At 27.3% G+C, this 27,962-nt stretch overlaps 2 protein-coding genes across 9 annotated transcripts in view; one reads left to right on the top strand and one right to left on the bottom strand.

Moving 5' to 3' along the window:
* Positions 1-71: 71 nt before the first annotated feature.
* Positions 72-26,560, bottom strand: LOC111627649 (probable basic-leucine zipper transcription factor N). Of its 7 annotated transcripts, XM_023371242.1 has the most exons (14): positions 26,353-26,560; positions 26,150-26,233; positions 17,653-17,759; positions 17,397-17,522; positions 15,152-16,437; positions 14,078-14,283; positions 7,825-7,928; positions 7,625-7,738; positions 7,455-7,556; positions 779-895; positions 636-715; positions 506-568; positions 342-430; positions 72-276 (listed from the first exon to the last, which is right to left on the bottom strand). In XM_023371242.1, the coding sequence occupies exons 3-14, from the start codon at positions 17,743-17,745 to the stop codon at positions 197-199; spliced, it is 2,460 nt and encodes an 819-aa protein (XP_023227010.1). In that variant the 5' UTR covers positions 17,746-17,759; positions 26,150-26,233; positions 26,353-26,560; the 3' UTR covers positions 72-196. The 7 variants fall into 7 exon arrangements, with proteins under 7 accessions (XP_023227010.1, XP_023227011.1, XP_023227013.1 ...); XM_023371243.1 differs by having other exon boundaries at positions 26,150-26,408; XM_023371245.1 differs by lacking the exons at positions 26,150-26,233; positions 26,353-26,560 and adding an exon at positions 25,571-25,908.
* The window catches only part of LOC111627648, a 26,404-nt gene continuing 23,799 nt past the window's right edge, over positions 25,358-27,962 (top strand). Inside the window, exon 1 of one of the 2 annotated variants that reach the window (XM_023371239.1) lies at positions 25,358-25,377. The gene's annotated coding sequence lies outside the window, so the exon portion shown is untranslated. Of the gene's footprint in view, positions 25,378-26,138; positions 26,220-27,962 lie in introns of those variants that run through there. The other variant, XM_023371237.1, reaches the window with a different exon arrangement.

Here is a 27,962-nt window from a genome sequence, read left to right as displayed (position 1 = left end):
TTTGGTAAAAAAGATCTATGCAATTCAAATTTAATTTTATTTCAATCTGTTAAAAAATTTTAGTTAAAAACTTTTCAATGTATAAAACTTTCATTTATGAACTAGTAGAAAAAAAACATGAAAAATCATTCAAAATATTTAACAACATGACTTATTCTGCAGAATTGTACAAAAATGATTTTGTCAAAATAAAAATTTACTTCTTTGTGTTTGCGCTTTCCAAAAGCTTCTTACGGGCCGAGGAATGATTTCCGACCACCGTGCTCTTTCGAGAAACTGAATAATTTTTTTTCAAAAGAATTAAATTTTTATTGAAAATGCTTTGGCTATAAAATAATTACCTTTTTGAGGTTCCTGTTTGAGTGATGGCTGATGTGTATATTTATGGGCTGGAGGTGTAATGGATGGACGGTTGGAAACTGCATTTCCTCTTAAATTAAAAACAATTCAATTATATATGGTGTTTAAATTCAAAAAATTTCATAAGTATAAATTTAATACAAACCTTCTGATGGCTTTTGTGTAATATTTTGAAGACTTTCTTCCATCAAAATTATCATTACTATTTCTATTGGAAAATTAAATAAGATTTTACATCTTTGGAACAATAATATGCATATATTTTAAAACACTACCTTTTCTTCCTTTCTAACACTTTTAGTGTGGCACTGGACAACTGCTTTTTGCTTTCCGTATTTGATACATTACAGAAAGACTAAAAATGACATTTTTTAGTAAAAAAGTATTTTAAAAGAGTTTATTATTTGAAAACGTATACCTTTTCTTTTTCTGTCTTTTCTTTAGAAGAATTTCTGGACTGACTGATTATGGCCATCCTTTCTTTTGGTGTTAATTTAAAAAAGATATCGTGTAGCTCATAACAGGCAGCTGTTAACTGAAAATGAAAATCTGGATATTAATTTAACGTACTTAAACATTACTGAGTTTATGGGAGGATAAAATAGATCAGTAAATAAGACTTTGACATTTTATTAATCACAGTAAATGATGTAGATTTTTTTTATGCAATGCAGACATAAATGTATATTGTGTATATGCATTCAATATTTAAATGTAATTCTGGTACAAACATCAAAACAGTTTATAATCTTTAACTGTCCTATAACTGAATTCATTACCTCAGAAAACAAACTTAATAATTCATTTCTAAATTTATTATAATTTTAAGTGTGTTCTGCAGCTAATTAATATTAATTGACAGCAAAATTATGAGCAAGAATGGAATACTCAAACTGTAAAGCATTAATTCTCACTTTTGAAAAGTACTATGGAAAATGTGAAAACAAAAAGTATAGAAAACTGAATTTAAAAATATTTGAGAATCTGTATATAACAAATTAAGAATGTTGTGACATTAGATCAATATGACAGACAATGAAAATACATGAAAAGTAAACATGCCGATACATTAGAATGCTTTGAAATAACTTTTCTTTCACTTGAGAATGAGATATTCAAAATTATTCACAGTACCTGTGAATAATTTTGAATAACCTGACCAAATCATGTCTTGGAATTCTTATCATATCAAGACACCAATAGCAAACATCATTTGAATTTTCTTTTTTTTTGCAAAAAAAAAAAGGCTACATTTTTTTTTTAACTCATTGAATTTGTTTTTTACATTTCTGCAGTATTTTTCCACAAACAGAAACTAAACTTTATTGTTAGTTAACATAAAGAATCATGGATGGGCACCATTATATCTAAATATACTGTAATTTAATGAATACATTAGAATTCTGATTATCCAAGTTAATGCGCTTTTTGGATTAAAAGTTACAAATATGAAAGATTTAGGTATCACTTTTAAACCTTTTTTTATACCTTATGATTAAAGTCACTAAGAACAAAATTTTTACATTATTTATTTATACAGTTAATATGTATGGTACAATAAATTTAAGAATAAAAACATGTATTATTTCTGTTACATTTTAACATGAATGGCTTATCTCATTACAATTAAAATGACACGAGTAATTACTTATTGTGACAAGTTAGAATAATAATGACTTGGGTAGAGAAATCCACCAATCATGGAACAGTATTATCAATAACAGGAGTAATAGATTTATAAGGGGAGGAAGCTAAGTGGAAATGTTAACAGTGCATGCAACAGTAAATGATGGATAAGTGAGTAAAAAATCCTTTTAAACATTGTAATTTTTATAAATGTATATTTACCTTTATATAGGAATAAATATATTATGATGGGAATTCTTCTGTTTATTTATTTACATGTTGAAGTGCTTAACAAAAGGTAAATTATAAGTCATGCTAAAATTTATATATTATTGTCAGGGTCAGGAATTTTTAATGTATTGTATTATTGTAATTTTTATAAATTTTGTTTTTAGCACCGTGTTATTGTAAATCTGCTGAAGAGAGTCCTGAAGGTCCGAAATACAAATAAAGTGTGTACAGGTGAAATATCAGATGAACAACAAAGATTGTTTTTTCTGAATAAGTTTTCCTCAATTGCAGAAACAGAACACCAGTACAATAACTCGTAATAATACAATCTGTCGTAGTAGACAAATATTGATATAATAAAGTGATTTTACACTTTCAAGTAAAATTGCTTTGCTGGTTAAGATTAAAAGCCAGCCATTGAATACAAACCATCATAGACTTGTTGATATAACTGTTATGGTGTACCAAAATCTTTTTCCATTGCAAGAAGTCGAAGAAGCATTAGATCAATGGTTTTCTATAGTTAGAAGGCAAAGCCAGAGGAGATCGCTAAAAAGCTGAGTCACAATGATTTTAAAGCAATTGATGGTTGGCTGTCTCGATAGAAAGCAAGACACAATATCAAATATAAAAAAGTGCACGGTGAAAAGGGCAGTGCAGTTAATGTAAATGCTGAACAATGGCAAAAAATTAAATTCCTACTTTTTTAGAGAATTTCTGTTCAGATGATATCTACAACACTGATGAAACCCTTCTATTATTGTGCTATGCCAGACAGCTTCCTGTGTTATATGCACGTTGCACTGTCAGAGTATAAAAGAGCAACGGACCGCATTACTGTGTTATGCTGTGCAAATATGCCAGGTATTGACAAACGAAAACTACTAATCATTGGAAAAAATGCTAAGCCTCGATGCTCTAAGGGGTTAACAAGTTCATCGACAACCAGAGAGATCAGTGGAAAAATTTTCATTTTGCAAGCAATACAGTTTGTAGCTGACAGTTGGTGAGCTATAAAAAGCAGCATAATATAAAACTGCTTTGTTGTTTGTAGTTTGAAACCTTTGGAAGTTCCTGAAATTTTGAGCAGTGAGAAAAATGAAAGCATACTGCAAGTTCCTATCATGAATTTTCAACAATTTAATAGATGACAATTTACCATGTTATAATAAAAATGAAAACTTTGAGAATGCAATTGTTGAAGTCATTAAACCCAAATGTCAAAAATTTGATGAAGAAAGCAATGATGAGGCAAAAAAATTTATAGTCAGGTTACAATGTTATTTACGCAGGATGGTAATGAAGGAAGCCCTACATTGCACTGAATATAGGTGCTGATTTTGTAGAACTGCAAATTTCAGAAGCAAAAGACAGACTTCATTTGATACATTTTTGCAGAATTAAAATTTGAAATTGTAAAATTTATCATGTGTATACTATTTTTTCTGCACAATTTATAGTACAAATATTTTCTGTATTTTGGTTTAATAAAGCATTAAAATAAGTACCTAATTATTATTTTTTACCTACTTATTCAATTTCCTACATATTACATATTTACTTTTAGATTTTATTATTAGTTTGCTTAATTGGGGCAGCTGCTTAATTGGGCCAAAATGGATTAGTCCCAATGCATCCCAATTAAGCAGAATTGACTGTATTGTCTTTTGACAATAACAATGTGTAACTATTTTAACAATGATATATACATTGAAACTGAGTACTAAAGGAGTTCAATGTCTGCCACACCATTGAGAAGGAATCAGAGTCCTTAAAGTTCACTACCTTCCAATTCATGATTGTCTTGTATATTTCCAAACCCTTTAAATATTTCAGAGCTCTGGGATCCACTGTCCAATGTATCAATTAAATTCTATGTGTACCACATCATTCTCTGCCCAGGCCATAAGAAAGCTTTTTTCTGATGCTGTACTCGTGTTCTCTGATTCTAACTGTGACCCTTGCTGCTCCAACAAATATCAAGTTACAGAAATAGTGTATACTCTTGGTGAGAAAGATTCTTCCACCAGTTCCGTATCATTCCTAATGAAAAAAAACTGTGGGGCTTCTATAGGCCCCTCTGATGTTAGCAGCTCTGACAATTTCATCATAGATGCAGAACAATGTCCTGTTGTATGTAATAGCCACAAACCTCTCTTTATGTTGCATCTGCATTTGGTTTCCAGGATGCCAATATTGTTGTACAAGTTTGTTGATGAGGGCCACCAAGTAGTTGTGGTGTATGGCTACAGATGTATGAATTTTAATTCCTTTTTTTGTATCTTGTGCTGATGAGCAGTGCATGAAAGCCCTCCTAACCAGAGATCTAAAGGCAGCCGTCTTGTACTGGTGCAGATCATATGATTGGTTAGGAATGAAGAAAAGAGAATATGTTTATTCATGATTAACTGTCATGGTGAAGCATCTGGCCCAGAAGATGATCCGTATATCCAGGAAGTGCACCCGTTCGTAACTTTATCAACCTGGAGGGAAAGGCCAGAGGTGTTATGGTTGAAGCCTTCAAGATCTGATTTGCTTTGGCACACAATTAAAATGTCATCAACATATCTATGCACAAAGTAATTAGGTCATAAAAGCAAGGTAGAATATCATTCTCGAGTTTCCTCACCACCACTTCATATAATTTCCCTGATGGAGCTACCCATAAGTATGTCCCAGCCTTGTAAGTACTGTACATAACACCCTCATAATTAAAGGAGGAAGAGTGGTCATACTGCTAAATGTAAATTTTGGATATTAATTAATTAATTAATTGATGAACTGTTGCCTGAGACAATTTTAATTGCTTCGTAATGTTCCTTTGACCGAGTAGGTTTTTCCCACATTACAAATAACTTTTTTTTATCAAAATGGCATGCCTTCAGGCAAAGGCTTAAAGACCAGACTAGCTGCTGAGTCAAGATGTTTGTGTCAACTGAGAACAGTATTCACTCATTTATCAGAAACTGCAAATCCCTTCTCTTTACACTCTTTAACAATCTTGTTATATGAGTATCTGAAGTTGGAAAGAGCTACAACCTTCCCAAAATGGCCATGTTTTTGGAGGCATTTCTATAAATAGCACAAAAAAATTAGTTTGAAATGTTTAATTGGACAGCTAATGTGTAAAACATGTAGCAGATGCAGGCAACATGTACTGTACAGTACAACTTCTCTAACTCTATTCTTCAAGGGGCAGGATGCTCCAATTCAAGTTAGAGAACAATACAGTGAAAAATGCCAATTCTGAATAGATTTGCATTTTTACCTCTCTTGCATCATATAAAGAACCTTTGATAGCCCAGGTAACACCTTTCAGCAAAATGTTCAATGTAAATAATGGAATTGAACAGTTTTGCAGGTATGGAACATCTTGTTAAAATAAAATAAGAGATCTTCTTGCTTTCGACTGGAGCATTGTCTGCAAATGAGATGAGTGCTGGGGACAATAGATACAACTATCTGAAAATTTTATGGAAATCTGATAATTATGATCACTTTGAATAAAGTAAATATTAAAATTTGAGTCAAAAAGTTGAAAGTAACATAAATCAATATCAGAGAACCGTAAAAACCTACAACTTGGATTTCCTTAACTCAAATTTTCTCCAAGTTGGAGACATTAAATCCATATACTATTCCAATGAGACTACCAAATGCTTCATTTTCTTTGAGTTAGAGAAGTTTTACTGTGTTTAAATTTACTGATTCGTTACCATCACAATGAATCCATCATCTGTGTAAAAAGAAATTATTGGAAACTTATCAGCTTTTAAAATAGAAGTTTAAGTAAGTATCTAATAGAAGTGATTAATAATATCAATTAAAAAGTAGACTGATATACAAAAAAACGAATGCCATAGAACTAAGAACAAGGCATGCCTATACGTGTCTTTGGTAGTTTTGAAAAAAAATCACAATGAGAAATGGATATCTGCACCCCACAAAGGATTTTTCACATTGTTTAAAGATGCTCTTGGTGACTCCAGACAAAAGAAAAGCCACTTGATGCATTTATAATTGCAAATTAAAGTTGTTGGTTAACTTACATTGCCATAACATACACCTGAATTTTTCTCTCCATAAAAAATAAATCCTAAAATTCAATTCGAAATTCATGTGCATCTTAGAATTGAGAAAATATTAATTTAATGTTAATCTGATTAACTTTACTTGTAGTTAATCAGATTAACAGTACTTGCTTTACCAAAATTTTTTTCCATTTGTTTCCTTAAAATAAATTGTTCATTGTTTCTTATATAATGACAAAGAGAAAAAAATAGACGTTTGAGACAAATTATATATTTAATATTAAATATATTAATGAATTCCTGTATACAGTATATAAAGTTATACTTTATTATCAACATATAACTAAAGTTTATTCAACTTTATTCCTATCCTCATTAAAAATGTGAAATAGATACAACTCTGTCAGTGTAGTAATATTAGATATGAATAAAGTTATTTGAACCAAAAAAAAAAAAAATATGAGAATTTGAAAATCATAAGAGCTGTGGAGTTCTGCAAATAAATAAATAAGTCATTTTTAGTATAAATGATCAACTTAAACAATGCTTGGTTATTACTGCTCTCTTGGAAATAATAAATGAGAGAGTACCAATCATCTTAACACAATGTTTGAACAGAATTTAGTGCTACATTTATAAAATATACGAGAATTTCTTAAGAATGATTGTAAGGTCTTTGATTATGCACATAATCACATAATCTCCAACAAAACATTAAATTTTAAGTTTTTTCTATGGGAAAAGCCTTTTCTAAAAATTCTTAAAAACAGAAGCAAATAGAAAAATTAAATATGAATCTAATGCTAAAAACCATTTGGTTCTATCAGCTGCTATTTTCAAGAATTTTCTCATACAAAAAACATTACATTTTTAATGTCATCTGCTAGAGATTGCATGTATAACCAAAGAGATTACAATCAGCCTTAATGAAAATTATTTTTTTATATTATTGAATTTTGTACATTAAAATCAATATTGCATCATTAGTATAGTTTATCCATTTATTATTTTATGCTTGTGTTCATATGTTACAAAAATATTCTTACATAATTTTAAATGATTTTAATAATTAATTATTGCAACTTGTACTTATAATTTCCTCATTAGACTTCAAAAAAAAAGTACAAAAGTACATATAGTATATTATTTTCTTTACTTAATAAAAATACATTTAAGAATTCAATATATCATATATTATCCACTCACTTGTGCAATAAGTCTTTTATGAAGTTCAGCATCTTTGACTGTAATTTTTCCTTTTTTAATAGGAGTTTCTTGATGAAATTTTAAAGCACATATTAAAGTATCCTAAAAAAAAAAATTATTTTCAATTATTACTGGAAATAAATTAATTAAAAATAAAATGAGATGATTACCTTAATTGTTTGAATTATATTCTGGACACGTTCTGTTTTCATGAGACGTCTAGTTAAATATCCTTTGGCAACGGCACTCACTCGGTTAAATTTGGCCAACATTTCTGGACTAAACTATTTTATTGTGAAATTTCTCTTTAATTTCAAATAGAAAAGAAAGAGTTATTTCAAATGACATAATATAATTCAATTAAACTTACTTCTCTCTTATCATTACTGGTGTTTATTTCTGAGAATGTTTGTACTTTGCTGACATCATTTTTGTCACTTAATGGAGATATATTATTCACAGTATCATTTCCTTCTAAAAATATAAATTTCAGAATTTTAATTTAAATAGTATTGACAATAAAATGTCTATAAAAATTAGAGAAAAATATTTTCTATATCCAAAATTTAAATTTTCTATTTATAATTTAAATAATAAAAAGATGCAATATAAATTATTAGACATTTTTAACATAAAATTTAAATTAAAGGAGCTACAAATAAAATAGGTATTGCTAGTGTTTCTCAGCCTTTTTTACTTGTACTTCACTTCTGTATTTTTCTTAATTCCACAGGCCCATTTACCATAGTAAACATTAGACAGCAAAAAAGAAATAATAAAGATATTTTAATTATTACACTATTCATTTAAATTCTATTTAAATATGAACATACATAAATAATAATACTACAGTAGTTTTAGTAATAATTTTTAAGATGGCTCCATATGTTCAGTATTCACCAATTGTCAAATTGCTTATTCGTCTCTTTTGATTCAGCACACATACCAACAAGGAGTGAAAAATAGTGAACACTGACTATTAGTCACAAATAAATCATCCACACTACTGGCCAAATGTTTGCTCAGCATTCAATGAATATTGAATATGTAAAGCCAGCTTTAGTTGAAACTGAATTTTAGATATGTCTCCCAGGAAGACTTTTGATGGAAAACTGGCCTGTATTTAGGTGTTAGAAATACAAAGAAAATCCATAAAACTCCACATAACCAGCCCACAGGGTCAGGAGCAAACCTGCAACTAACTATCAGTATTAAGTTGCCTACTTGACCACTGGTGAGCAATGTTCCCTCCAACTTTTTTTGTAGCTGAGCAGAACATATACTTCTCTGAGCAAAAAACTTTTTGTTGAGCAGATTCTGAGCATATATATAAAATCTTATTTTTTGCTATAAAAATTAAAATAATTAATATTAAGGTAGAGATTAAAATTCATTTTAAAACATACTTCCATACGAAATATTATCTTTTGTCAATGATTTAATGTATTTAATCGAAATATACGTAGCAATAATCATGTTGCAGACAGAGTGAAAAATAATTAAACAACAATTCAAATCAGTGTGGAAGCTCGCCTGCGCGATGCACAAATTCTCGTGCGCGGCAACAATTTGAGCAGTGCGTAGCCACGCAGCTTAGAGGGAACATTGCTAGTGAGCCCATCTCACTTGAAATGTCAAGCCAGGAAGGATGGAACTACATAGTCCTTAAAATACAGTAGAGCGTCGATTTTCCGAATCAATTGGGGACGGGGTTGTCCGGATAACTGATATTTCAGATAACTGATTTACGTACGAAAAAATAGTTTAACGTATCCGATGTCAAAATTTTTATCCATTGTATATAATTACCATTAATTTTATTAATCTTCTACCGCCAGCGGGTAGGCAAGTTCATCTTGATATTTATAACCATTTTTATAAAATATATATTATTTTTTCACTGAGTGTACAAAGATTGTTGAAGCGCAATGTAAATCTAAATTAAAAGAAACTTATGATTTAAATTAATAGGAAAATTTCAGAACCAATCTAGAAATAATTCTGTTGTGTAAGATGTATAATATTTATAATTTTTTGTTCATATTTTAAAGATTTTGAAATATGATAGTGTAGATTGCATGATTGGTATACTATGTTTATTAAGTTTTATGTAATAGGATACTTAAAACATGTTTAAATGAATATTAATTGTATTCTTGTAATTTTCTAAAGCCAACCCCCCTGTAACAAGACTTTTCTTATTACAATAAAGTATTTGTATAATAATTTATAATTTTTTTGGTCATTTTTATAACAAATTTAATTCTCAAAATACCANAAATTATGTTTTTATTTTGTACAAACAAAAGAAATATATTGAAAAATATAAAAACAATAAAAAATTATACTTCAGATGTTAATTTAGTATCAAAAACGTAAAATATTTGTGTAGCCCAAGACATAGCCAAAGATTGAAGCGCCACAGCACTGACAAAAATTTAAATTTGCCGACTGGAATTCTTTTGGATGATTGACGTTTCGGATGATTGACTTTCGGAAAATCGACGCTCTACTGTATTCCTTTTTGCTTGGACCAATCTTGAAGATATTTGATTTATTGGTTTTTGCAGTTTTTTTTCTTGTACAGAATATATATATTTTATTCTAAAAAAGTGGTGTAAATAATAATAAATAATAAATATCTAAAGTTTATTTTAAGTAAAGAATATTTTGTAATTAATTAAATCTAATATTAAATTCTATGCTAAGAAATAAAATGTGGATATTTTTATTATAATATTTTTAAATACATCTAAACTATCTGACATAAAATGTGTATTAAACAATTCCTATAAAAGAAGAACTTCATAGTGTCTCATTTTATTTTTAACTATTTAAACAAATAGATTTTTATTAACTGAACAGTTTATTGTTGTTATTTAACTTATTTACATAACAAAAATGCTTTTCATTTCAATAGAATAGATATAGCATTAAAACTTAATCAAACAAAAATGATCTTTCAAGACAATTTCTTAATCGATCAATCAATGGAAATGGCCTTTTAATGATTGATTTGTTTATGTCAGACATCAACACATTGATACACGTAATTTTATTCATTAAAGATAGACCAGACTAGACCAAATAAGGTAAAACAACATGAATGAGGAATAATAAATGCTGTTAATATCCAAACTATTCATGACAATCATCTGATGTTACCCATTTTGATCCATAAATTTAATTAAAACTCTCAAACATTTTTAATTTTGACTTTTATTTTATCTGTTATTTTTAAATTCTCCGTATATTTTATCAAAATTTCCTGAATATACTTTAAATATATTTGAAATTACATAGGAAAATTTATTGACAGAAACAAAATAACTGTTCAAAATATAAAATTTAGCAAAACTGATTTTTTTTTTTTTAAATTACAGATGTTACTATTACAAATTAATGAAAACAAATGGAAGAATAACCAAAACAAATAATTTTAATATAGTAAAAATAAATGCATTTTAAAAAGGTATATTTGAAATAATTAAAATTTTAAACACAAACTTGTTTACATTTCTAATACATTAATCTTAATTATTAAAGTAATTTAAGAAACTTTACAAATACCTAAATATCTTAAATAATTTTCATCTATCTTCTATTGAAAGGATTATATTGTATGTTATAATGAATTAAATAAAAATTCATAAGTCAATCTTCTACAAGATTTCATAAACTGTACTTATTATAATTATTAAAGTTATATTTACATTATAAAAATAAGTTACTTACTTTTCTTCAAAAGAATAAATGAAAAGAGAGTAAGAATATACATAAAATGATGTGGTATATTAATATTTATAAAAAATAATGGTTTAAGAAACTGTGTAATCCAACAATATCTCATTTTAAAAACAAATTAATCCACTAATGTTTCTTAGTAAATAAAATGTAATGACAGTAAACAAATGTTAACATTGCTGTTCTCATATTTATTTTATTTTTTCAATAATGAAACAAAACTAAATCTCCCAACTATTCAATAGATTTATTTCTTTCTCAATAAAACATTTTTTTCTTTGTTTTCAATTAAAAATTATTATTAGAGTAAGTTTTTATTAGATATTTATCAATAATCAGAGATTATTTATCAATTAATGAAAATGAAAAAATTAAGATATAATTAAGATTGCAACAAAATATATAAAATTAAAAATTTTGATATGAAATTGTTCAATTTATAATTAAATTAAGCAATTTCTTATCAAATAATTATAAATAATATTAATACATGTAAATAACAATATGTGTTGTATATAAATGTTTGTTAAATAATTATTTAGATTTTAAAAAATGGTCATTTCTGTTTGGTTTTTTTATTTAAATTCATTTTTCAAGTAAAATCATGCCACGTTTTCATAAGGCAAATGAATTATCTTGCTGTTCAATACACCTTGTTGCAGTTTCAATCTCTCTTGCTTTCCAAATTAATTATTCTTTTGTAATTTTTATTTCCATTCGTGAGTTCTCTTGTTCTTTTTCCATCATTTCTCTTGATTAACAGCTTATAAGCCAACATGTAAATCATGATTTCATTATCTGTTAACATTTCATTCTCTAGAATGTTATCATTTACAAACTGATCCTCTTTCTTTCAATTTTTTGAACTTTGATAATTGTTCCAAATCATTGAGCAGAACAATGTCGTCGTAGTTGGTCAGATCTTCAGTGCAGAGTTCTTTGTCCAGAAACTGTGATCTAGACAAGAAGCTATGCATTGAAGGCCCTAGAGTTTTCTCCATAGTCTCCCAAATATTGACAACAGATGCCAATATATAAATCACAACCCTTATGTTAATTTTTCTAAGTGTTTCAATTCCATTTCTTCATCAGCAGTTCTCTCAAGAATTTCTGAAAGTTTCCTTCTGTACTGTCTTTTCAGACTAACTATCACATCTTCATTCATAAGTTGCACCAACTTATGAATAAGTTCATAAGTTGCATAATTCATGCATAAGTTGCAATATTAGATAATAAAAACATAACTTTAATGTCATCAGAAGATAGGTTTATGGCATTTATAGATTTATGGAACATTGTCAAGTAGTAGAACAGACTTTAGCAGTAATTTCAAATGCATCAAATGTGCATTAACAAATTTTGTAACAAATTCAGATGAAAACCATTCTTCAAATAGAAAAAAATCCATCCAAGCCAGCCTCTAGTCTTTGTAGTAAACTAGTAAACTGGTAGAGCACTGAAGTTTAAGAAAGAAATGTTCTTGGTTTAGCAAACTTTCCTACAGTGGAAAGAGATAGTTGTGACTCCCAGCAACATTTATATTAAGGTTTACAATGATTCTCTCTCAATTAATTTTGAAAACAGTAGCAAATATTTCTTGAAGTTCTGTTAGCATTTTCAACAGAAAAGCTTAAAATTTAAATCTATTTCATCCAAATTGTAGATGTGTTCAAAGTAATATTTTTCTTCTGTACAAAGTTTAAAAACTTTTGGAATAATTTTAATTTTCTTGCAACATCTAGATCTGCTGACAATAACTTACCACAAATAGATAAAGAACTCTGGACTTTTTACATCATGAAAGCCATCTTTCACTGACTAAAAATTATTCTTTACTGTTAACTTTCTTGTGTATTGCCTTTTCCTCTATAATCAGCCCATTAAAAAGTGTTCCTCTTTGTCATTCTCACATAAATCATATTTATAATGCATCATTGATAACTTCATTTTTTGGATTGTATCTATCTTGAGAACATTTTAATTCTATTTGCTAATGAAGTCTTGAAGGAGTTTTCAGTTTCTGTACCAATCATTTACCATACTTTTTCCAATACCCAGTTCATTAAATATCCATTTTATGGGTTCTCCATTATTAATAAATTCCAATGCTTTTAGTTTTGTTCCAACAGCTAACACATTTCATTTCTGCTTGCTCAAGTCTATCATTTCAAATTAATGTAATTAAAAACAAAAATATTGTACACACAATGTGATTGTTATCCAAACAGAACAGATAGTAAAGACTAACTAAAATGTAAAAGTTATATGATCATTACAGTGCAATGCCTCATTCCCAGAATTGACACTAGAAATTTGATTTGAAAAAAACTTTCAACAAAAATATGTTCAGTTAAAGCAACATTGAATAAGAGTCAATTATAGGAGTTAGTCCAGATATATTTGGGATCATCCCTCATCATGCTGTCACCCCATTGGCAGTCTGGACAAACCCATGATAGACATGAAAAGGTCTTCTTCATGCTCACATCATAGATAGTTTTAAAAAATCCAATAAAAACATAAGAATAAATTAAAAATTAACCAGTCAAACTTTTATAGCTGAATTCTACTCATTTTAGAATATACAGAGCACACTCATTAATCCAAACCAATTTTGTTTGTTTTTCCACTAAATGTTCATACAAACACCAAAAAAAAACTTGGATTACTCTTAAAAATAAGTTGAATTCATCTATACTCCTTTTTGACTTGCTTTCCTTTACATATATTATAACTGATTATTGTAAGGGTCATTTGGATTAGCAGTATTATAATACTGCTAATCCAAATGACCCTTACAATAATCAGTTCAGATTAGCAAGAGAGCGCTGTATTTAAATTTTTCTAAGTATATATCGTTGCTACAACTTATTTCTTACCAATTTTTTCTACTAATTCTGGTGATGTTACATTTGATTTCTCATTCTGTTTGTTCTCTAAATTCAGCTCTTCTATTAAAAGTTGCCACTGCTGGCGTTGTTCCTTCAACAACAGTTCCATTTGTTCTTGCTGCATTTTAGCTAGCTTCTGTCTTGCATTTTCAAAATTTATTTCTTGTACATGTAAAAGATCTTCCATTGTTTTCCTAATAAAATTTTTTAAATAAATGATTTAATAAAATAATGTTAGAGAAATATTAAAAAGTCTTGCTAAATAAAAACTAGTATATTTGTCTTTTAAGTCTTACATATAAACTGTATACAGGATAAATTATGTTAATTGATATTATTAAAAAGTTTTTTTAAACTGAAAAACTGTGTATCATATTAATTGATGATAATCAATAAGATCAGATTTAAAGAAAGAATGAAATATGCTTGCTTATATAATACATCTATATATTATATATAGTGTATAAGAACAAAAAGAACAAAAGCAAATATAACTTTATACAGTACTATTATTATCAATTGTCTCTTAAAAATATAGCAACAGATATCCATGTAGAAACAGCATTTCAATCATTAATTTTGACATCCTATCCTTAAACACTATTCAAAAAAAATCTCTATTATTCAAGAAATCAAAAGTTATCAAAATATTTCAAATTTTTTACATATTTTTTGTTTTTTATAAATTATGCATAATATTTGCCAATTCTGTTAGAAGTATTCTCATTTATTGAACTTGTAACATTAAATTAATATCATGCCTATTGAACTTGTGGCATTAATTTAATATGTCACAAGTTCAATAGATTGTGTTCTTATAATATAGCGCTTAGAATTAAAAAAAATAAGAATCATATACAATATAATCATGTTTTATACAGACCTGTATTCTTGAATAAAGAATAATTTCAAATTTAAAAATAAAACCTTTAATAATATGAATTTAGTAGAGTCAATTACAAAATAACAACAACTCATATCATATAGAAAAGATCAATGTTTCTATTTTTATAAAAAGAGAAAATTATTCTTAGAAATAAATAAAAACTGTTTTAAACTTACTTCATAGCTCCTATCTCATTCAATAATGGTGTTTTATCTTCTTTATTATTTACAATAAAACTACAATCATCGTTTGAAGAAGGAAATGTTTCTTTGTGATGACTGATTAATTCCTTTAAATCACTATTGTTCCCTGTTGATAAATTTTTCACACTATTAAGTGAAATATTTGTTAAAATTTTAGACAATTCATTTTCTGAAGCAATAATATTTAAATTCTCTGAATGTTTATTTGATAAATCACTAACAGAATTAAAAATTACAGAATTGTTTTGAGAGTTTGTTGATGTAAAATGAGAGACTTCATGTTCACCTAATGCTAACAACAAAGCTGGAGAAGGCTCATCTAAAGTATACGATGATTTACGGATATGCTGCCTGACAGTGTTTTCAGTATTTTCATCTGTACTTGATAGGCTACTATCAAGTGATGAATTTAAATTCTTTTCCTCTATTGTTGAATATGATTTATTTACAAAATTATTTTCTGTACATTTATCACTTGAAACACTTAATGCCACCAATGTTTCACTGCTGTCAGTACAAGAAAGACATAAATTACTCTGTGAACTACAGTCATCAGCTAAAGTCAATTTAAATGAAGATGGAGTATTTTGAGTGCTATCAGTTTTAAGAGTCTCTGCTGAACTATCTAAATATCTTTCAAGATCAGTACTTTGTCCTGCACTAAGAACAATACTATCGGTATCAATTTCATGTTGCAATTTATTTACTTTTACTTCCTTCTGATTTTCATCAATAGAATTAATAACAGAATTTGTAGAAAAATTCTGTGCATAATTTCCATCAACATCAATATGTGGATTATCTAATTCTTCTACATTAACTGAATCTTCATTAATTACCTTGGTATTTATTGGCACATTCATATTTGAATCAAACTGAGAATTAATTGTATTGAAAATAATATCATTGATACAATAGGGCTGAAAATGTAATTGTTTTTCAGCAATAAGATTGTTTTCTTGACCTTCATATGATAATGATGAAAACCAATTATTTCCAGACATATTATTTATCTTATTATTAAAATCTTTTATCTCAGCTATAATTTGATCAGTGGTTTGTTTTCCAGTTTGTAAATTTTGTATTGAAATTTCTGTAGACGGTACATTACAAGTGAAATGAGTATTATTTTCTGTATCAGGAGAAACTTTGCATGCTTTATCTTCTATATTTTCTTCAGGAGGAATAGCTACTGTTTTTGTTTTATAAGTTTCATACTTTCTTTCTGGAAGAATTTCATCTGATTTTGAATCAATCATCTATGAAAAAAAAAATAAAAAATAATCATACATAATTCTTGAATATTGTAATATATTTATATTATTTTTGAAGATTTATCAATTTTATTACAATGTAAATAAACAAAGTATTTTCAGTAAAAAACTGAAATAAAATTCATAATTTAGTAGAATAATTCAACATTATTCATTTACTGTTCTAATAATAAATTAAATTATACCTCTGTATTACAAAGTTCTTGAATTATCATAAATTCTTTTTTAACAAATTTTTCTGTGGGACATTGAAAATATGTCTTTTCTTTTAATACTTAAAATATCACTATTTGATAAAATTTAATTTCTACATGATAAATTTTTAGAAGCCAGATGAAATACAACAAATCTTATTTTCCATATTGATAAATATGGACTCATTTTTATAACTGTCACTGCTGTATGGTCATTATGTGTACTTAAGGATCTTGAATTATCCTTGGATACAGATGATCTGAAGCCAAAGATAGTTCAATTTCAACTGCAATCCCCTTGATTATGTGTGGGGTGTGATGAAGGCAAAGATAAATGTGAAGCATTACAATACCAAGAATGCTCTAAAGACTTCCATCATGGAGGTGATGACAAATATGGACAAAGAGCAGGTCAAGCATGCCTGTAGCTGTTTCAGATCAAGACTGGGGAAAGTCATGGAAACTGACAGAGGCTAGATATCAATAGAATAATTTCATTCTGTATGTTGTGTAATACTTTTGTACCAATTTTTGTAAGAATATATTGAATTTTTATTCTATTTTTAATTGTTTTTCATTATATGGTGACTTCTCTCGATGCCCTGTATGTAAATCAATTATAACAATAGATTCTAAAAGTTAATACACTATCACAATAATACACTGTATAGTTTCTCATTTACTCATGAATGTAATATTTATATTTTAAACAAAGTAATTTATATAATTGCAAATTTTAAAATTTCATGCCTCTTTTGAACTTAAATTCTTGCATAATTGACGGGATTTTTCAAATCTTCTTTTAACAATCCTTGTTTCTGCTATCATAGCTTGTCTGCGATACTCTGCCATCTCTTGTCTTCTCAGAGATGTCATCTAAAAAAAGTTAACAGAAATTTTTTAAGTTTTTAAATATTTTAGACCATTTTTCAATTGAAGAGAAAATTTTCTTTAACTGAAAATAAAACTAAATTAAAATAAAAATTGTTCTTTTATTTTTGTTTACCAGAGGTGGAAGAATTGGTCTTCCTTTTATTTGAATACATGAGGTATAAAGAGGAAAAGTGCAGTCTACAGATGATGGCAGTGTTATTTCCATTTGTGGTATTAAATCTGTAATCAAATAAATTCAAATATTAATTAAAAAATTAAAATTATATGTTTTATTTTATATTAATTTAACTTTTACTATGTTGTCAAATATTTTCTTTATAAAATTAAACCTTAAAGAAATTAATATAAAAATTGTGCATAAATTAAATTTCTTCATTCTGATTTACAATTACCAGTAGAAAATTTTATTTTAAAAATAAAATTGATAATGCTTAAACATATCAAAAACTTAGTACCTTTTACTTCTTACTTCTTTCCAGCACATAGTTTATTAGTTCAAACAAATGTTTTCAGCCACTTAAGTGGCCCTCGTAAAGTATAAATAACTTATTTAAAAGAATCCATTGCATTCCAAGAAAACATGCTGGAAAGAAGAAGCAAAATATACTAATTTAAATATTGTTCCAGCTTTGTTATATCATTTTCAAAACTGTTTTTACACTTTGTCACAAAAAAGCTTATAAGTTTAAACTGTTATAATCTATTTAAATTTCTGACATCTTTGCAAGAAATTTAAGATTACAAAAAAAATAAAATAAGAAATGTCATACATCATCATGTTTTGGAGAATTTTCAATACTTAGCTATACAATATATATGTCTGTGCTGACAATGGATATGTCAGGACACACATATATGGTGGGAGACCACCAGGTACATAGACAGACCATCAAGAGATGATGATTGTCTGATTCTGAGACAAACACAACTACAAAGACATCTAGGTCCACATCAGAGACTGGTGAAATCTTGCTATTCAATCCTATTTCCTCCCATACCATTGGCAAGTAACTATAGAAACAAATTTACATATACAGCAACTGTTATGCATCCTGCCATTAGCATCCCAACATCATCAGTTTCATCTGTGGTGGTGCTGTCACTAAAGTGCACAAACTGTTATAGACTGGAATCATATTGTCTTTAGCAACAAATCCCAATTCTGTTTGAGAATGAACAATCACTATATTTGTGGAAATGACCACTGGTGAGTACTTTGAATGCTTCAATCTTGTCTTTACTGTTGAGCAGCAAAACTGCTGTAATAGTTAGCATGCTGGTCTTGGGAGCCATATCATAAAACAATCAACCACCATTAGTAGTAGCTGAGGAATGTCCACAATGATACCATTCAGGATATCCTACACCCTCATGCGTTGCCTTTCATGGCAGGACTGCAAAAGCCATTTTCCAGCAGGACATGCTTAACCATATAAAACAACAATTTCTCAAAAATGTTTCCATCACATTGCCACATTTCTTTTGACTACTTGATCTCCAAATTTGTTGCCCATTGATATTTGTGGAACTAGGTAAGATGCTAGTTTTGGCCATCTATGAGAGAACTGGAGCAGCAGTTGCAACATCTATGGATAAGTCTGTTGCAAGATAACATATGATGCCTGTTTGCCTTTATGCCTGACCATATCACTGAATGTATTCATATAAGAAGTCTTACAAAGCACTAAAAGCACTATTATATTTCACTAAAAGTTCCTTGCTTATTCTGAAACCGTGTCTTCTTTTATTTGTTTTTTCTGTCACAAGTAGGTGCATAGATAGACACTGGGTATCTTTGATATCAGTGATTTTCAAAGATGCCCAGTGTCTATCTATGCACTTAGTTGTGACAGAAAAACTAAAAGTTCCTTTAAATTGTACTGCCATTCCAAAAGGAAACTATCCTTTTGCTAATGATATTGTACTCAATTATTAACACTGTCATTACATTTGCACTAATAAAGTTTCATAATTCATTTGAATATCTTCAATTCCAGCATCTCTTTCTTGGTGCATAACTTTGTGAGAGTATAGGCTAATTAATTACTAAACTATCTGTTATAATTTTAATGTGATTTAGTGGATTTTAAATTTTTAGACTATGGGATGTAAATCCAAAAACACTGAAAATATTAGGAAAATTCATTATCTAATCCAGACTACATTCCAAACTGTCTGAAGATACCAAAATCAATTATTAGAGTTAGCTGCAAGTACACCCCTTTTTCAATCTTAGAGTAATTTAGAATACATTATTTGGGTTTGGATGATGAACCCGGAAATACACTTATATTTAATTATTTCTGAATTTAGATAACATGCTATTTAATGAAACAAAATCAGCAAACTCTTCAACTTTTAATAACTTTAAATTATTTGGTTCAGAACCACTTTTAGATGTACACATGAAAATTTTGTTGATTAAAAAGCACAGTACATTCAATATCAAATATCTGAAATAAACTAAGTTTTGCCTAAAATTTCATCAAAAAATGTTCTTCAGATACTTAGAACATCTCACTTAAGAATAAAATTCTAAATGATCTAAATCTCAAATTGAAGTTTTTTTCTACAAAAAAGACAGTCATTTACAAACTATTTTATCTGTTTCATATGATATTTTTTTGAAGATAGACACAGACTTTTATTATATCTCTATTACAATACAAGAATATTTCAGTTCATTATTCATACTTACATTCACCACTTTAAGCATTTTATATTTTATAGTTTATATGGCAAACAATAAAATTAGATATTAATCAATAAAAATAAATAATACATAAAAGTCAGTACAAGATAATTAAATATAATAAATAACAATACACCCTATTTAATGCTATCTGAAAAGATTGTTAGTGGTCTGAATGCAACCACATTTAGTATGGTGACATTTCATCATTTCAGGATATGTGGAAGACATTATCATAAAAAAGAAAAAGAAATTAGTACCATAACTTCATAACTATGGCAGTTTTGGCACTGCAAGCAACATATTTCTTGTACAAGACACTCATGTTACACATAGACCTTGAATACTGCTCAATGTGGTCTCCATTCTGGCCTAAAGGTGAAGAACAACCTGTTCAATGGCAAATCATAACTGATCTTCTATGATACTTCTTGCATGCAGTGTTATTGTCTTTGAATGCTACCAAATTTGCAGCATATCCCCAATTAACCACATATTTTACATCTCCAAAAATGAAACTTCTTTTTTGTTGCTTGCAGTGCCAAAAATTCTATAGTGACAAATTTTGGTACTATTTTTTTTTTTTATAGAAATGTCTTCCTCATCCTGAAATGTTTATTTTTTTTTTTTTTTTTATTTTTTTTTTTTATAGAAATGTCTTCCTCATCCTGAAATGTCAACTTACAAAAATTTTTACATTTAGACTACTGAATATCTCTCTAGACAATATTTGATAAGGATACTTTAATTATAATCCATTCAATACTTAACAAAAAAAATAAAATATGCTTAATAAGATGATGTTATTCTTAATAAGTTGTCAAATTTTATAAACCTTGATGTTTCTAATAAATATCTTGCCATAGTTTTTGTTATCCACCTCACTAAAATAACTTTGTATAATGATAATGTCATTGATATAATGAATTATTTTAACATAAAAACAGATTTACCATTTACTTAAAATATGGTATATATTTCCAAAAATTATATACACATACAATTATATGCACATATAATTGTATATGTATATAATAAACCAATATCCAGCAAGAAGAAATAAACAGGCATCATCAGGTTAACTGATCTTTATGGATGGAATACAGCTGCTAAAACAAGCAGTTAACTTGACAATGCCATTAAGCATGGATAAAAACATTTGCTTTCTTGTTATTTCTTCTTGCTTGATATTGGTTATACATGCAGTGTTTATTAACATATACCCAGTTTTAAGTAGTTGAATTCTTTCATATAAATTATATTCACAGCACTATTTCACTTGATATCAACTGCTGTAAATATAATTTATATGAAAGAATTCATTTACTCAAAACTGGGTATACATTAATGTATTTGAAGAGATAACATTAATGTATTTGAATATGATAACATTGTCAAATAAAAAAAAATCATTTATAATTTTATACAATTTTAATAATTAATTCCAATTAGCATAAATTATATCAAACAAGTTATATTTGTATAGTTATATCTGTACAAGATATTCCACATATAAGTAAATATTAAAGTAGTTATTAATAAATATATTCAATAGCTATACCAAAAACTAGATGTAAATACTATAATTAACTTCAAAAAACCAGTAATTCAACAAAAAGTTAAAATTTATTATTGCGATGAATGTTTTCATCCATATTTAATGGTCATCTTCAGGTTTTTTAAATTAAACAGCAAATATAGAAAATGACTGCTAAATATGTTTGTTGCAGTAATAAATTTTAACTTTTTGTTGGATTATTGGTTTTTGAAGCTAATTACCTCGTATAAGTATGTTCATTCATTAAAATCATATAAATCAATTATAGATATGAATAATAAATTTATGTCTTTATTTTATTCAGTGTAATTTAGCTTATTCATTGATAATTTTTTTACTATTTTTATTACATGACAGTGATAAATCTATAGTGAAAATCAATCAATCAATCTGGAACAAAACTAACATGATATAGAAATTATTAAATTATGAAACATTTTGAACAATTAAAATGTTAAAATACTGTAATAACTGATTTGTAACTTATACTTTCAAAAATTAAAATAATAAAAATAACATGACATTTATATGAGGAGGAAACAAAAGAAAATACATTTTTTTCCGACTCTTCTGCCCTTTGAGCACTAACAGACAACTGAAGCAAATCCTCTCCAGAAGTAAATAGGTAAAAATCACACAAATACAATAAGTAGAAAACATTACATTCAAAAACTGTGTTAGTAAATTCATGTCTTCAAGAGAAGTAAAAAATAATACAAAGTAATTTACAAATAAATAAACAAACTTTTTTAAAATGTTTATTTTTGTAAATAAGTCTGACTTATTACTTTAATAGATGTGAGAATTTGTCTTTGTGACTTATAACGTGCCACTAAATGAAAAATATATCATCTGACTTTAATAAAAAAAATTTTAATTTCATTACTTCCAATATGAAAATTTCTTAAAACACTAGATTCATAAAAATGTAATTTTCTCAAGGTAAACTTTTTAATATAACAAATTAATTTTCTTTTTCTTAGATTTAAATATATATATTGTTCAAAATTAGTAAGATAAACCCATAAGGTAACATACTTGAAGATTTTCAAAATAAATCAACCAAAGATCTATAACTTTACTCCATCAATAAATCAATAATTTATTGAAACAATTATTGATTTATTATTGATTTATTAAATTTATTGAACAATAAAATAATATGTCATATCTCAGCTCCAGTTCTCATCAAATAAATGTAGACTTATCATATTATACAATGAAAGATATCCTGAATATATTTTAAAATTACAATAGTTACCACAGATTTTTCCACTTTAATACTATTTCTATTATTTATGAAGCTGTCCCAATATATTCATAACAAACCATAAGGATCTGGACCAGATTTCAACCAAGATCTCTTAACTGTGTTATATGCTATGATGATAATTTACCATGCAGTCATCTAGTCGGCAGAAGCAAATATTAATTATTGAAGCCCTTTAATAATCATAATAAATCAACCCCAACTCATATTGTTAATCAAATAATCAAGCTAGATTTATTAATAAGCAACATTTTGGCTAATTAAATAATTTAATTAGCAAAAACATAACCCAATAATAAATCCAGCTTATTTTATCACTGCAGTAATGACTAAAATTTTCAAAATTACTTTTTAAAATTTTTAATGAAAATTCTAAAATAATGTATTAGAGTAAAAACTAATAGACAATTATTACTATTTTGAAAATGAAGTCAGAAAAGAATAAATAAACTTTATAATTACATGCATAATTTTTTTAATCTATCACTATCTTCAATATAACATCATTATCCATACAAAATTTATTATATTTTTTATTCTATCTCATTTCTTTGCTTTAACTTTTGTCACATTCTTTACATTTTCAACAAACATAAAACTCTTGACTAATTGTTATAATTCATATTAACAATTTTAACATTAACATTTAGTAATATGATTTATTATTAGTAAAGTTTACACACAAATAAAAAAGTAAAGTAAATTAGGATTATATTGTTCACTAAATAATGAAAATATGTATTTAGTTAAATTAAAATAAAGTAAAAAAATTAAGCAAAATGAAAATTAAGAAAATATTAATACTTTTTTTTAATTCAAAAAATAAGTGATACTGTACTGAAAAATTTATTCTGTACTGTAAATTAATCCACTTAAAAATTTCATAATTTAAAAAAATAGTTTATTCAAAATGCATAGAAAAAATATATAATATAAATCAAATTAAAATTCTAAATCATCTAATCATGAAAAAAGAAGACTAATGGATCTGTTACCAAAATTGCATTTTTGTATTAAACATTCTTTTTATAATTTACATCTAACTAATAGGTCTTTCTCCATTTTCAAAACGTTTTGGTTTCTTACTAACCTCTTAATCTCTAATTACAAGTGACTCAATATTCTGTACTTCATCCATCATATACTATATCTTTAAGTCAGCTTTTGACGACAATAAAATATTTTTTGAGACAACCAGCATCTCATTAGATCAAAAATTCCACTCCTAACTTTAGCTGCCTATTAATTGCCCTGTGGTTATTCAATAAGTTTGAAACGAAGCTCATCTGTCGGTCCAATGATGAGATGCAGGATGGTCTCGAAAAACATTTCGTCTACGTTAAAGACCGACTTCTTTAAAGGTTTAGCATACGACAAATAAAGTTTCTTGTAAATAACTTTCAAAATTATATTTGTGTAAATGATAACTACCATCCGAAACAATTTGTAATGACTTTAGGAATATTGTTTGTTAACTATACTTCATTTCTTTTTAATTTGATTTAAAAGTAACGATTCCTTGCCGTTTATAATTTCATCTCGTTATCGCTTAGTATCATTTAATTTCATTTATATATGTGTATATACATAAAATAGAAACCTTGTTATTTTTAAATAAAGCAATAATTTCACTTTAATATAATAATTTGTCAAAATAAAATTCTTATTGTGTTTATATTCATTTTATCACTTTAGAATATGTGTATGTGTATAAAAATATACATATAATAGATGTGCATATTCTGTATTAAGTACGGTACATATAACAAACGTATAGATAATGTAAATACAATTAAATTTACCCCATAAATGTAAACAAACTGGTACAAGTATTGAAATTTTATTCCAGAATTATACATGTTATTCCATTCTTTCAATTGTGTATTACGATCATTACGTTATATAAATAGCTAATTGCATGACTTTTTTTAAATCTTACCTTATAAACTATTCTATATTATAAATAATTTAATATCTACAGAAATATTTATTTAAAATCTTCATATGTCTCTTCTTCAAAAAAATAACAATTGAGAACGCCCTCTCTGGGAGACCAAATGACCTAATGGTAACAAAATTAATTTAATATATTTTATCGATTTTCTTTCAAATTTATTTATATTTTAATTAAATTTACAAATAAAATTTAGCATTTATTTAATTTATAAAAATCATTAAAAATTTCATAAAATTTTCTTTTATTTTATTCAATATCCCTTATATATTTAACTTTTAAACAACTTCATTTAAAAACCGCGTATAATTTACTGCTTTAAAATACATTTAGAACTTTAATTATGTATTTTTATAGATGCAGGTATGTATTTATTTTATTTTTCGACGGTTTAAAAATTATGCTTATTATTCGAATATTCGTAATAACTTGAATATATTTCTGATAATGGTAATTTCCATAATTTTCAAAATTTCTCCATATATTATGCTTATAAATACAGTAATCTACGGTACATACATTCTGAAATTTCATAATACGAGTATTAGGTACGAACCAATTAGATTATCCAAATTTATCACGTGATCCTAAAGTTGTTTACGATACATTTCGTATCTCATTTCTTTTGTGATATTAACATAGATTCAAATCATAAAATAATTAAAATCGTATTAAATATTATAACAGTGCATTATTTAAGTATTTAAGTTTGGTGACGAGTTTGAACAAGTCGGCTTGATCAACTAACGCTGTTCACGCATCAGACACACTTCTACGACATTTTGTATCAAAACGTGTCGAAAACATACGAATTTAATAAGACTTTATTCAATTATCATATTTATAACTTCATTAAAGAATCACAGATAATGCCATTTATTTTATAAACAAAATTCATTCCAAGTTATTAAAGGTCTACCAGCGCGGGATTTTATACGACGAAAGCTGTTTAGATTACCACCGTCACGCCCTCCTACGGTTACATACTTGATTTTTATATATAAACTTTTTAAAAAATATACGAAAATTATTGAAGTAATTTAGATAATTATTCTAATCGATATTATTCGTTAATAAATACAAAATTTAATTATATAATTGATCAATTTAGAAATAACTTAAAAATTTTTCTTACGTGGGGAGGACGAATAGTAACTTCGACAGCGGCGTCCCCCGTCGGGTATGATAAGTTTAGACAACTTTTGGTAAGTTTTTGTTTCTGTATTTTCGTAATCGTCGAACGAAAAGTTTGTTAATTAATCAGTCTCGAGTTAATTAATATTATAAATCGAGCGTAACTGTAACGAAAAATGAAATAATATACTTGCGCTAACTTACAACAGATGTATGGATCGGGGTTAGGCCACGCGAAGAGGAGGAAGTAGCTCATTACTATTCATGAGTAATCCACCGAGATTTTACGTTCTTAATTTTTTGCTATTCTGCAAAAATCTAGTCCAATAACGAACATTTCCTTAGTTATTAAATATATACGACGATACTCGGTCGTATTTATAATAAGCATTTGCTTGAAAATTTCCTTAGATGATTGGCTACGAACTTAACTCGGTAATGTACATTGTTTGCCTAATTTGTCATAGGGCGATTTACTTCTGAAATGTTTAATTATTGACAGCGTTGATGTACGCATGAAAAATGAAGTAGCTTAATTACTTAAATGTTTTTGACACGATTGTATTAAGCTAAACTGCACTAAGCTTAGGTAAAAGGGCTCAATTCGAACTCCGAATGAGACGGTTGAGACCTTAACGGAGCCGTGGAGCATACTCGTACTGGCAAAAAAGTCAAAGGAACCGTACCTCTACGTGTGACCCTTTGCCAGATATAACCCGCCAAAATTACTATGTGACGTATTCCTATGCTTTTTTTCCCTTATCTCCCCCTCCCCCCACAAATGTGTGTATTTTTTTTTTCTATCTCCAAATAACTGTGATGTTTTGGCTGGCCGTCTGGTATTTGTATAGACGTAAAGATCCTTAGAGAAATAATTACTTATTATTTGTAGAAAAGGGTTTTGGATTATAATTTTTACAGTGAGATATGATCGTTATTTATATCGTGTATAATTTTTTAATACAGTCGACCCCCCCCATAACACTGTTGATTATTCCGTTTTATATGAATTCCATGTTGTACGAGTCACTTAGATTTTACAAATATGTGAACTGTTCACAGCCTGGCACACGTATTTGTAAAATCTAAGTGGCTCGTACAACATGGAATTCATATAAAACGGAATTATCAACAGTGTTATAGGGGGTCGACTGTAATTTAATATATTAATATTGATTAAAAAATAATAAGATTGTATTTGAAAAATTTTTGATTAGCCTGCTTATTAAAATTTAAATAATTATAAAGTGGTTTGTTATTCCTATTTATTTATTAACAAGATATCTGTCGTTTTGAAGAAATATAAAAATTCGATATTCCTATGTTATTACGTATGTCCAGAGAATTTTGATTATCTGGAAATTTTTTTTACTATATGCGTAAGCAGGTGGCAATACGTACGATAATGGCAGAGTAATAAACTGTGTATTGTGTAATATGTATGCAAAAAACACTGCAAATTTTGTTAATTAAATGTTATCTGCAGATTGTACTGTTAAGCTAAGTGAATTAAATGAATATTAATTAGCAATGATATATTTTTAATGCACTAATACAATGACTTGAAAATCAATTTTGTAATAATTAATGTGTGTTTGCATGACAATATTAAAAATATCTATGCTTCACTGCATGTTTAATGTGATTTACACACAACTGCTGATCAAAAGATTTATTATTTACTGCCTGTTCCAGTAAGCAAAGTAAATAATTATTGTCACTGCAGAATCAGCAAGTTATCTAAATAATTATACATTATTAGGTTGCAATTTGAAAAAAATTGTAGACCTATAAATTCCCACTGTTGTCTGTCA

This window comes from Centruroides sculpturatus, unplaced genomic scaffold (genome assembly GCF_000671375.1).
Source record: "Centruroides sculpturatus isolate CEXI.00-Female unplaced genomic scaffold, Cexi_2.0 scaffold255, whole genome shotgun sequence".
In the NCBI taxonomy this organism is placed as follows: Eukaryota; Metazoa; Arthropoda; class Arachnida; order Scorpiones; family Buthidae; genus Centruroides; species Centruroides sculpturatus.
The sequence above is the reverse complement of the archived record's forward strand: the minus strand, read 5'-3'. Positions and strand labels throughout refer to the sequence as shown.